This window comes from Euleptes europaea, chromosome 7 (genome assembly GCF_029931775.1).
Source record: "Euleptes europaea isolate rEulEur1 chromosome 7, rEulEur1.hap1, whole genome shotgun sequence".
In the NCBI taxonomy this organism is placed as follows: domain Eukaryota; kingdom Metazoa; phylum Chordata; class Lepidosauria; order Squamata; family Sphaerodactylidae; genus Euleptes; species Euleptes europaea.
The window spans coordinates 89437291-89450542 of NC_079318.1; the positions used below are offsets into that span (position 1 = coordinate 89437291).

Consider the following 13252-nt stretch of genomic DNA (forward strand, 5'->3'; position numbering starts at 1 on the left):
GGAGAATTTGAGTCCTGCAGAATCCCATTCCCAGGGGAACACATCTGCTTGAGCTGGGAATCAGGCCCAGGTGCTTCTGAATTCTGGAAGAACAGGATGTTCAGGCCGTGAAAATGGTTGAAGCAAGGATATATTATTTGCCACTTTAGAGTCCTGGTGTTTTTCAGTAGAAGAGATGTTGTCCTTATTTCTTCTTCAATAATTAAAGGAGCTCCAAAGCTCTCAAATTTTGGCTCAACTTGCTGCATTTCCCCAGTGTACAAATCTTCTCAGAAAATATTTGGACAATAGTCTTCGTTCTTCAGAGCTGAGTGGGTTGAATATTCTGAAGGTTTTTCACCCATAGACTTGACATTTGAGAATCTGCATTTGAGAATTTGCATTCAGTCTTCCCCCTCCCATTATTTTTATTTATCTGTCGAGAAAATTGACATGCCGCCTCTTCGGAGACATGCGTGAGGCAGCTCACAAAATAAAAACAAGGTGAAACCATAAAAAGCATACAGGCATTCAAATGAGCAAACCATAAAAAGCCAAGCCAATGAAAATCCAGAGCTCGAAAGCATATTAAAAACCCAGAGAATACTTCCAACATCTCCATGGATTCAAGCATTTGCTTTTTGGCATACACAACCGAGTTGTTCAGCTCATGCAAAAAGCCATACCAGGTTTGCTTGTGTGCTCCACCACAAAAATCTCCTACCGGTTTGGAAGAGGGACCTGGCAACCCTATCAACTGATCATATAAGATCTCTGGATTTTATGAGAAACAGAATTTTCAGGTGTTCTAATGGCAGAGTGCTGGAAAACCAATGAAGAAGAAGAATAAGAGTTGGTTTTTATATGCCGACTTTCTCTAGCACTTAAGGGAGACTCAAACCGGCTTACGATCACCTTCCCTTCCCCTCCCCACAACAGACACCCTGTGAGGTGGGTGGGGCTGAGAGAATGTGACTGGCCCAAGGTCACCCACCTGGCTTCGTGTGTAGGAGTGGGGAAACCAACCCAGTTCACCAGATTAGCCTCCGCCGCTCATGTGGAGGAGTGGGGAATCAAACCTGGTTCTCCAGATCAGAGTCTGCCGCTCCAAACCACCACTCTTAACAACTGCACCACGCTGGCTCTCTGTGTGTCTTAAACCAATGTGTCTTAGACCAACAGCCACTCCCAGTACTTTATAACAGGACAATCATTTTCTAATTAATATATATTACCTACCTTACCTCTCAACAACCTCTACACATGAACATACGTGCAGCTGCCTTATACTTTATCAGACTGCCTGTCCATTGAGGTCGGTACTGCCTACTCAGACTGGCAGTTGGCTCTCTAGGGTCTCAGGCAGAGGTTTTTCACATCTCCTGCTGCCTGGTCCTTTCACCTGGAGATGCTGGAGATTGAACCTGGGACCTTCTGCATGCAACATATGTCAACACACACGAAGCTGCCTTCTACTGAGTCAGACCCTTAGTCTTTCCAGGTCAGTACTGCCTACTCAGACTGGCAGCAGATCTCCAGGGTCTCAGGCTGAGATCTTTCACATCACCTACTGCCTGGTCCTTTTAACTGGCAATGCTGGGGGTTGAACCTGGGACCTTCTGCATGCAAAGCAAAAGCTCTCCCACTGAGCCACGGCCCCTCCCTTAGCAGAGAAAGGTTCCCCATCCCATCAAGCATATGCTCTGTCATTGAGCTATGGCCCCTCTCTTGCCTGTGGCTCAAAGTAGCAAATCTCTATTTCTGCATGTGAACAGAACTAAATGGGTCCGATAGATCCTGAAATAATAAGGTTGGTTCTTTACATGAAGAAGGGCATTTTGATGGTATCTAGGGTTGCCAGGTCCCTCTTCGCAAATGCTGGGAGATTTTTGGGGTGGATCCTGAGGAGGGCTGGGTTTGAGGAGGGGAGGGACTTCAATGCCATAGAGATCTCCAGCTAGTACCTAGCGGTTGGCAATCTAATGGCATCATTGAAGGCCACACATGAGAGAGTAGCCATGTGGATATCCTTCAGCTCCAAATTGAGCATGACCACTTGTAGATACTTGTTGTTCAATTCACCCATGGAATAAAGTTTTTCATGTGATGCTTTCAGATTACAGCTCATCCCCGGGGGTTCACAGTGTTCCAGCGTGTTCATTTACGCTGTTTATGAGATCCGTAACACAAAGAAGTATTATTTTACTGCGTTGTGTTTTTCAAAGACATTTGAGTGTTTCGTAAGTGGATTACAGGGTCTGAATAGTTTGTCTGTACAGATGGCTACCGGGGATGGTCACGAAATTCTCCGCTGGCAAATCTCTCCTGCAAATGTGATCTGTCCACCTTGGAACAGACCCCAGGGCATGATTTTTTTTAACTCCCTTGATTTCACTGCCTACAATTTTTAATACATATTTATTGACCTGACAGGCTTCAACCCCTTTGCCAGATGTGATATCAGAGCAGCAGCTGTTTCCTGCTCCTCTCCTCTTATTGCTTTATATATTGCCCTGCATTGTCCAGACACATAAACATATGATAACCATCTTCAAGTACTTGAAGGGCTGTCATATGGAGGATTGTGCCGAGTTGTTTTCTGTTGCCCCAGAAAGGTGGACTAGAAACAACGGGTTGAAGATAGATCAAAAGAGTTTCCATCTAGACATTAGGAAGAACTTTCTAAGAGTTGAAGCTGTTCCTCAGTGGAACAGGCTTCCTCGGGAGGTGGTGGGCTCTCCTTCCCTAGAGGTTTTTAAGCAGAGACTGGATGGCCATCTGTCAGCAATGCTGATTCTATGACCTTAAGCAGATGATGAGAGGGAGGGCACCTTGGCCATCTTCTGGGCAAGGAGTAGGGGTCACTGGGGGTGGGGGGGAGGTAGTTGTGAATTTCCTGCATTGTAGTTGGACTAGATTACTTTGGTGGTCCCTTCCAACTCTATGATTCTATGATTCTAGGAACTCTGGCATCATGCTCTCCTTCTCCCGTTCCCACTGTACATCTTATATGTTATGTAACTCCTTTCTCCCTCTCTCTGTCACATACCCCAATGTGGTGGCACTACATCAGTTCAAGGGGAAACCCAAAAGTGATGCCATGCCTTTCTAGGATTTTACCCTAAAGCTTTTAGTGATTCCTAGAGAGACATGAAGCCACTTCTGGGTTTTCCCCAAAAGTGATGGAATGCCATTGGGCAGACAGCAATTTTTTTTTACTTTAATTTTGTCCCACTGGCTGATGGAGCAGCGGCGGCCTATGGGAACTGGGGGTGGGAGATCTCCAATTCCAGTGGGTACCCGGCAAACCTAGGTCCTTGTCTCCATTTTGCCTTGGGGGTGGTCTTTGTGTGAAACCTTTACTGAAATTATCTTTGCATCAGTTGCTCGATTTGCCTCTCATTTTTTGGGTTGGCCTTTAGTTTAAAGGTAACAAAAATGAGAAGCATGCATACTGGATGGAGGATACATTTCAGTATGTGTGAACAAGATCTTGGGGTACAGGTGGACTTTAAGCTGAACATGAGCAGTCTGTGTGATGCAGCGGCAAAAAAGGCAAATGCAATCTTGGGGTGTATCAGCAGAGGCCTAACATCTAAATCGCAAGATGTCATAGCCCCACTGTACACCGCATTGCTCAGGCTGTGAGTACTGTGAGCAGTTCAGGAGGCCTCACTTCAAAAAGGATGTGGACAGGATCAAGCGGGAGCAGAGGAGAGCCACGAGGTTGATCAGGGGCCTGGAGGGCAACCCTACGAAGAAAGGCTGAGGGATTTGAGAATGTTTTGTCTGGATAAGAGGAGGATGGGGGGCATGATTGCTCTCTCTAAGCATTCAAAAGGCTGTCACTTAGAGGAGGGCAGGGAGCTGTTCCTGTTGGCAGCCGAGGATAGGACTCATAATAACGGGTTTAAATTATGAGTGGAAAGGTACCGGCTGGATATTAGGAAAAAAATGTTTGCAGTAAGAGTAGTTCAGCAGTGGAATGGGCTGCCTAGGGAGGTGCTGAGCTCCTTCTCAAGCAGCGGTGGACAAACCCTGCTGATCCTGCATTGAGCAGGAGGGTTGGACTAGATGGCCTCTATGGCCCCTCCCATCTATGACTTGATGAAAGCAAACAAATAAACGAAGCTTCACCCAGTTGCCTTTGAATATATGTGAAAAGAGGCAGCTGCTTTACAAAGAGTAGGCCCATCGGTCCATCTCGGTCAGTGCTGAAATCATGCTTGGCAGCAACTCTGTAGAGTCTCAGGCAGAGAAAGGCTCTTCCTGCCACCTGCTCCCCTTTCTATCCTTTCTACGGCGGGGAATGAACCGAGGACCTTCTGCGTGTGAAAGCAAGCCACAACCTTTCTCCAGGGCCCAGCCCCCTCCCCCCCCCGCTTACATTAATGCAGCAAAACCAAATCAAAGCAGTTAAAAATGACCAACAATAAACTTAAGTTTCTAACACAGTTGTTAAAAATAATCACGGCATAAAGCAGTATTAAAATAGTAAAAAGTCAGCTAAAAAAAACTTATCAAAACAGAAACAGTTTTAAAACCGAGCAATCAATACCATACATAAATCATTGCCAAGTACCACTAAGATGCTAAACCTGGCATTGAAGTATAAGAAAGGTCAAACGGAATGGGTTTTTCAAACAAAGAGACTTAAGAAAAGACTTGAGTTAGGGTTGCCAGCGCTGGGTTGGGAAATTCCTGGAGATTTGGGGGTGGAACCTAGGGAGGGCAGGGGTTTGGGGAAGGGGGAGACCCCATCTGGGTATCGCACACTTTACACACACACCCTCCAGAGCAGCCATTCTTTCTAGGGGAACTGATCTCTGTCATCTGGTGATCAATTGTAATTCTAGGCAATGGCAGGACCCCTACCTGGAGGCTGGCAACCCTATCTAAGAGAGCCAGTGTAATGGCGTAATGGTTAAGAGCAGTGGTTTGGAGCGGTGGGCTCTGATCTGGAGAACCGGGTTTGATTCCCCACTCCTCCACGTGAGCAGCGGAGGCTAATCTGGCGAACTGGATTTGTTTCTCCGCTCCTACACATGAACCAGCTGGGTGACCCTGGGCTAGTCACAGTTCTCTTAGAGCTCTTTCAGCCCCACCTACCTCCCAGAGTGTCTGTGGTGGGGAGGGGAAGGGAAGGTGATTGTAAGCCAGTTTGGTTTTTCCTTAAGTGGTAGAGAAAGTCAGCATATAAAAACCGACTCTTCTTCTATCTGGAGTAAATGAAACAAGCTGGCACTGAAAAGAGTTGGCATCTGCTGGGCAGCTGTGGGGAGGGAGACAGAGCATAGATGCTCCTGTCTCTAGTGGTCTGTCACCTTACCAAGGGAACCTCTGGCCGAAATATACCAGAGTTTGCAGACTTTGGAAGTAGCAGACACGTAGGCTTCTCCATCACAGAAGTATGTTGGCATCTCCAAGCAGAGTTATCGACACTGTCTGCCGTTCCTGTGGGGACAATAAAAATGTTAGGAGACGCACAGCAAGGAAAATGAAATCTTTTCTTGGAAAGACGTTGGTGGGATCAGGCTTACGCGTTTAATCGTGTCGAAAAACTAAAGATCGGCAAGTTGCCAAATGAACCTCCACATGAAATATGTATAGGCAATAAAAAAGAACTAATGAACTCTCTCTCTTAAAATTTTACACCACGGACTTAAGGAAAGGATAAGCCCTGGTGGCATAATGTAATGATCAGTTAATCTGGCAGTCAGATTTCAATATTGTTCAACCAGGCAAGGTCTACTTCTCGGGGAAATGTCATCTTGTCAACTACCATATTGCTCATGGTACAGTGTACCTATTGAGCCAGAGAGGTTACAGGTTAGCAGATTTCTCACCCCAAATATCTGCCGCACTCTGTCCCTTGGCTGAAATTACTCGCTCCTGCCACCAAGAAGAAGAAGACTTGGTTTTTATATGCCGACTTTCTCCACCACTTAAGGCAGAATCAAACCGGCTTACAATCACCTTCCCTTCCCCTCCCCACCACAGACACCCTGAGAGGTAGGTGGGGTTGAGAGAGCTCTACGAGAGCTGTGACTAGCCCAGGGCCACCCAGCTGGCTTCATGTGTAGGAGGAAGCAAATCCAGTTCCCCAGATCAGCCTCTGCCGCTCATGTGGAGGAGTGGGGAATCGAACCTGGTTCTCCAGGTCAGAGTCCACCACTCCAAACCACCGCTCTTAACCACTATACCAGGGGTGGGGAATGTCAGGCCCAGGGGCCGTTTAAGGTCTGGCAAACTGAGGGCCGTGGCTTCCTTTATGGAGTCAATCTGTAGCAGTCTCTGACATGATCATGGTATCTTGTGAACATGTGCAGAATTAATTCCATATAGAGCTTAAACACATCATACACATACAGAGGTTTGTGTAATGTATAAAGTCTGTGTCATACTGACAGGCAACTCTGTGTCATGCTGACAGGCTAGCTCAAGGTTAGCTCTAATCAAAGCTAACTATTAAAGTTACTCTGGCTTGCCCTTGAAGGGGCAGCGTAAAAGTCATCTTTCTGACTTAGCTGCCAGATGTTGGAATCTTAACTGGCCTTTTCAAGGTCTTAAGATATCTTAATGTACTAAGAGTGCATTAATAGTTGGAAGTGTGCTTAAAATATAGCCTAAAGGCATTATAGTTCTCTCAACGATGAGAGTAATATGCTTCCTTGCTCTACTGTAATCTTGCCAGATGCAAACCTGCTAACTAATGTAAACAAAACACTTTGCAAAGTGACAATGTCAGCTAAAATTATGTTTCATGAGTTATATGGTTAAACGTTGTGCTACAGATTTCTAAGTAGTCTCATTTAATGCGTATAGTCCTAACGAAGAGGATGGTATAGAAATTAAATATGTAACTTGATCATGTAACTCAGAAATAAGGGTTTATACTTTAGGCACAGAGGACTGAAAGGGAAGGATGTCCATATTTGGACAACAAGATATCAGAGGACAGGAGCAGAATCCACTAAGCTCCTGGTATCGGATAAAAAAGGGGAATAAAGGTACCCTTTTGAGGACTAAGGAAGAGGGGAAAAGGAACATTCTTCACTCTTAATGGGTCTAGAAATTGTATAAATACCAGCCACAGTCCAGCTTGCATCTTAGAGTCCTATGGCTGGCAGACTGCAGCTGTCTGGTGTAGGACCTCCATCTCAAAAGGCTTGAGATGTAAAACATTGAAACTCTGTTCTTGCGTGGACAGAAGTTTTCAGAGATATCTTGAAATATCAAGATCTGGATATTTCAACATATCTTACTTACAGTCTTCTTGTGAGACTGCTCTATTCCTAGAAGAGGATAGAGACCCTTAGAATTCCTATTCTTTGAATAGGAATCTAAGTGCAGTGATCTTTCCATGTATTGGAACACTGAGAGTCCATTGTATTTATGGATTCTTACAGACTAAGCCTATTTGGCTTACCAATGCTAAGAAGCATCCTGAATACAGGGCTAATAGCTAGACCTCTGAGATTGTGTCAGAACGTCCTCTACTTAACAGAGGGACTTCTGAACCTCCTCAGAGCAAGAGACCAGAGAAGGGAAAGGAGATTCTCTGTACTCTGTGAGATATGCACAATGCACATACACAGATTGGCACAGTCAAAGAGACTGTAAACAGCTTTAAGCTAACACATAGTATTTATATATTCAGCATTGCTGTCTAAAACTAGAAAGAGCATGCATAGCATGTACATAGACAATGCCTGATCTTAATGATGATCAGTTAAGGATATTAATAGAAGTTTTTAAAGGACTCCAGGTGACACAGATGACACAGCAAGGTATAGTGTGTCTTCTGTACAGAAATGTTATGATGTTTTGAATGATTTAAGTTAGGATACTTCTAACCAAATCTTTCTCCAAAGAATTAACCATATTTTGACAGGATTTCTGTAACCTTATATTCTGAATGAAGGTGCATTGCACTAAGGATACTTTATGAGTATATTCTGACTAAGATACTCCTTTATGGAGGCATAGAGAATGTGAATGATTACTTGCTACATAAACATGTTTAAGACTAATGATGTCTATCCTTATATGATATTTTAAGGCTTTGCAACCAGAAAGCATATATTGTATAATGTAAATAAATGTGTTTTTTATATATACTTCTACTCTTGTCCATTATTATAAATTTATTGGCGTGTTCAAGAGATGTCCTAGAAGCAATAACAAGTTTCTAGGAACCGTTTGATTCCGGTCTAGTGGTGTCTCGCTGAATAAGATAACTCCATTTCTCAGTAAATGGTACATTCTAAGAGTGTAGGCACTTAACGGCCCGAACCGCGACAAATCCATCTCTTGTTGGGTCTTCCTCTTTGCCTGCTGCCTTCCACTTTTCCTAGCATGATAGTTCCCCCCCCCCCGTGAGTCTCGTCCTCTCATAATGTGACCAACGAATGATAGCCTCCGTTTAGTCATTTTATCTTCTAGGGAGAATTCAGGGTTGATTTGGTCTAGAACTCACTTACTTGTCTTTTTGGCAGGCAGCGGTACCCGTAACACTCTCCTTCAACACCACATTTCAAATTAATCAGCTTTTTCCCTGTCAGCTTTCTTCATTGTCCAACTTTCACATCCATACATAGTAAAGGGAAATACCATAAGGTCAAGGTAGCCCCCCGGTCCCTGCACTAGGGCATTACTGACCCCTGGGGTGAATTCACATCATAAAATTTACTAGGCAGACTGTATTTTACAAGGTGGTTTGACATTGCCTTCCCCAGTCATCAATACTTTACCCCCAGCATGCTAGGTAGTCATTTTATCGACCTCAGAAGGATGGAAGGCTGAGTCAACCTTGAGCTAGTGTGAATTATATTGATCTTGGTCTCCAGCAACAGTTCCTTCCACTTAAGGGTCTTTTCTTGTTCCTTCATGGCTGCCCTTCCAAGTCTCTGTCTCCTCATTTCTTGGTTGTAGTATCCCTTTTGGTTGATGATTGAGCCAAGGAATAGAAACTCTTTTAACAAGTTTCAGTTTCTATTTATCAGCCTTAAAGTTGTGTAATTCCTCAGTGGTCATTACTTTTGTCTTCTTGACTTTCAGCTGTAATCCTGCTTTGGCACTTTCTCCTTTCACCTTCATCTGTAGCTGTTCCAAGTAGGGTTGCCAGGTCCTTCTTGGCCACCTGTGGGAGGTTTTGGGGGCGGAGCCTGAGGAGGGTGGGGTTTGGGGAGGGGAGGGACTTCAATTGTGACCGGCAGGGGACGGCTGTTGCCTCAATTTCACCATAAGGCTTCTTCAGCCTAATATATATCTTTCGACCACTGAGGGTTCATGGAAAATTCATTCTGAGTCATGGAATGAATTTTCCATGAACCCTCAGTGGTCGAAAGATATATTAGGCTGAAGAAGCCTTATGGTGAAACGTGGACAAATACCTAGGATGCACATACCTATACCTTTATGAATGACTACTAGACAAAAGGAAAAGGGATTAACATGAGAATGCCTGCGAAAACCTAGAAGCCAGCGGCATAAAACCAATTGACACCGAAGATACGCAATTTGCGCTAGCCGCACTTACGCTATTAGCGTTAGAAGATGTACTTTTGAAGTACCATAACGAAAAACTACGTTACTTACGCAAATTGCTCTACTTATCTACAGTGGGTAGCCGTGTTAGTCTGTCTGCAGTAGTAGAAAAGAGCAAGAGTCCAGTCGCACCTTAAAGACTAACAAAAATATTTTCTGGCAGGGTATGAGCTTTCATGAGCCACAGCTCACTTCTTCAGATACAGCTAGAATGGGAATCCATCTGTCTTTAAGTAGAGGAGAGTGAATTCAGACAAGCATTAGTATGTAAATGTTAACAGTATGTAAATGTGAATAGCAGGCGTGATGGGATTAGGTGTGGTATGCAGAAGAGTCTGTGATGTCCAGGGGAGAGATGGGTATGGAGAAATCAGCATTGGTAATGAGCCATGAATGCAAGGTCTTCATTCAGCCCAGGTAAATGCATTGTCTTTAGTTGGAATATCAACTGTAATTCAGCAGTTTCTCTTTCCAATCTCCCTTTGAAATTCCTTTGTAAGAGAACTGCTACTCTTAAATCTGCAACAGAATGTCCTGGAAGGTTGAAATGTTCTCCCACTGGTTATTGAATATTGTGGTTTCTGATGTCAGACTTATGACCATGTAATCTTTGTCTAAGAGACTGACCTGTTTGTCCAATGTAGATTGTGGAAGGGCATTGCTGGCATGTGATGGCATAAATCACATTAGAAGATGAGCAGGAGTATGAACCTGAGATAGTATGGCTGACATACTATCTACAATGTACTATATAGTACAGTGTACTATATAGTACAATGTATAGTACAATCTACTATACTACAATGTCAGCCATACTATCTCAGGTATGGCTGACATACTATATAGTACAATGTATAGTACAATCTACTATACTACAATGTCAGCCATACTATCTCAGGTATGGCTGACATACTATATAGTACAATGTATAGTACAATCTACTATACTACAATGTCAGCCATACTATCTCAGTATGGCTGACATACTATCTACAATGTACTATATAGTACAATGTACTATATAGTACAATGTATAGTACAATCTACTATACTACAATGTCAGCCATACTATCTCAGGTATGGCTGACATACTATATAGTACAATGTATAGTACAATCTACTATACTACAATGTCAGCCATACTATCTCAGGTAGTTTCACATCTGTATCTATACATAACAACCTATATAGTCAGCATAATCTCTAATGATTCACATGATATAGGGCTGTATCTGGTGAGTTCCACTCATGGAATGGATCTCTTCCACCACCTGCCTTTCCCTTCCCACCCCACGTGCGCCCCCAAAATGCGACACACACACACACATGGTACAGCACTGGGAAAGATGTGGGGAGCTGCATTCTCCCTGTTTCCAGTGCTGATAAGACAGCTTCGTCCGGCAAAAGAAATTAATTTCACCTGGAGAAAATGGCTGCTTTGGCAGGGGGCTCTCTGGCATTGCACCCCCACCGAAGTCCCTCCTCTTCCCCAAATCCCACCCTTCTCTGGCTCCACCCCCAAAATCTCCAGGTATTTCTGTACCCGGAGCTGGCAGCCCTAACGCAGGGTTACTGTTATTTGATGTTCATGAATGAACAGCTCCTCGAATGTAACACTGCAGGCTTGCAGGTCCCAGGTTTAATCTCTAACATCTCCAGTTAAAAGGATCAGGTCATAGGTGATAATGAAAGACCTTGGCAAAACCTCCCATGCATAAATTGCATAACAGAGGTGGTTTGCCAGTGCCTTCCTCTGCATAGCAACCCTGGTATTCCTCGGCAGTCTCCCATCCAAATACTAACCAGGGCTGATCCTGCTTAGCTTCCGAGATCGGACGAGATCAGGCTATACCATACTGCCTTCCCTCCCCGAAGGAGGTCTGCAGTGGGGTTAAAATGAAATATTGCAGTGATGATCTTTTGTTGTGGATTTGGGGGGCTGAGTGGAGGGGGATGCTATGCCTTACCACCACCAAATCCCCCCTCAAAAAATTAAGTGGTTCTGCAAACTTTGCAGGCAACTGTTGGAATCAGAACTCTAGAAGAAGAAGAAGAGTTGGTTGTTATATGTCGACTTTCTCTACCCCTTAAGGGAGAATCAAACTGACTTATGATCACCTTCCCTTCCCCTCCCCACAACATACACCCTGTGAGGTAGGTGAGACTGAGAAAGTGTGACTAGCCCAAGGTCACCCAGCTGGCTCCATGTGTTGGAGTAGGGAAACAAATCCAGTTCACCAGATTAGCCTCCATTGCTCATGTGGAGGAGTGGGGAATCAAACCCGGTTCCAGAGTCCACTGCTCCAAACCACCGCTCTTAACCACTACACCACACTGGCTCTAGACTAGATATTCTCAGCCAGCAGGGCTCTGCTCAAATTCTTTCTCTCTATTTGAATTTTTTCCAGACCTGCTGGGGAAGGCCTTTATTTTCCCCGAAAAGGGCTACGATGCCTACGTCACGTTGAATTTTACCCAAGTAGACCCCCTCCATAGCTTCACTTTATGCCTGAAGTCTTTCACCAACTTGATCCAGGACTACACCCTTTTCTCTTACTCTACCCAATACCACGACAGAGACATCTCAATTTATAAGACATACATGCACGGGCATCCAACATTCATTGTCTCCATCGGGGGAGAAAAGGCGCATTTCAGAGTTCCCGATTCCTATCTGGGGTGGAAGTCCAGCTGCGTCACCTGGTCTTCAGAGACGGGAGCGCTCACCCTCGGGATGGGTGGCTATGTCCTGGCACGCAAGGTTGTGCTGAAGGGTTACTCCGTCGGACCCAATCCTCGGGTTACATTGGGGGATGTTTACTGGCGCACTTACTGGAAGAGCGCCTTTGGTGGGGAGATTAAAGACGTGTACATGTGGAATGACATCATCCCAATGAAGGATCTGAAAACAACTGCCTGGGACTTCCTGTCACCTTCTCCCATCATCAACTGGAGAAACCTGACGTATGAGATGTATGGCAACGTGACCCTCATCTGACACTGAGCAGAAACACAGCCTCGGTTTCCTCTTCCTCTGCACCATTGTCAGGCGATGTCGCTTCTACCTGTCCGGCACTACAAAGACCTACCCTATCTCCTTGACTACTTCCCGTCTTGCTGAAACTCAGGTCATTTATGCATGAGAGTTTTAGCTGAGGTTTGTTGCTCGCTGGACCCACACTTTCCTGTTGGGAATTTATGCACCAGCAGTCTCCAAGCTCAAATCAAGTCTCCGCCCCTTTAAATGCTGCTTTGTAATGTTACAGGCTTTGACATATTAGGACATATGAACTGTTGTATTAGTGTTGTACATGAGCAGAATTATTCAATGTAAAACCATATTCTTCATGAAAAGCATTTAGAGGCTTGATTCCCTTTAAACTGGACAAGCCCAGGCATGCATAGCCAAGAGACTCTTTGTGGGGAAAATAATTAGACCCTTGGATTTTTATTCCATCCAATTCCAGTAGAATTATTTTCCCAGTAGAATTCTTATCTAGTAGGATTATCCAGTAGAATTATTTTTCCTGTTACCTAACAGTGACTAGTCAGCAACAGCTGTCTAAAACATTACTCAATTGTATTGTATAATGTTATATTGGTTTTTAAGGTTTAATATGAAAGAATGATAGTAGAAAGTTAAGAATATATTCATTTTTATCGTGTGCTTTAGGAGATGAGAATGCTGGTAAAATTAGCCATAATAGAGATATAACAAGACCCAA

At 44.2% G+C, this 13252-nt stretch overlaps 1 protein-coding gene across 1 annotated transcript; it reads left to right on the plus strand.

The window, feature by feature from the left end:
* The first annotated feature begins 451 nt into the window (after positions 1-451).
* LOC130480857 (mucosal pentraxin-like) lies at positions 452-12525 on the plus strand. Its single transcript, XM_056853480.1, has 2 exons — positions 452-455; positions 11936-12525. Exons 1-2 carry the CDS (start codon positions 452-454, stop codon positions 12523-12525), a joined length of 594 nt encoding a protein of 197 aa, XP_056709458.1.
* The last annotated feature ends 727 nt before the right edge of the window (positions 12526-13252 follow it).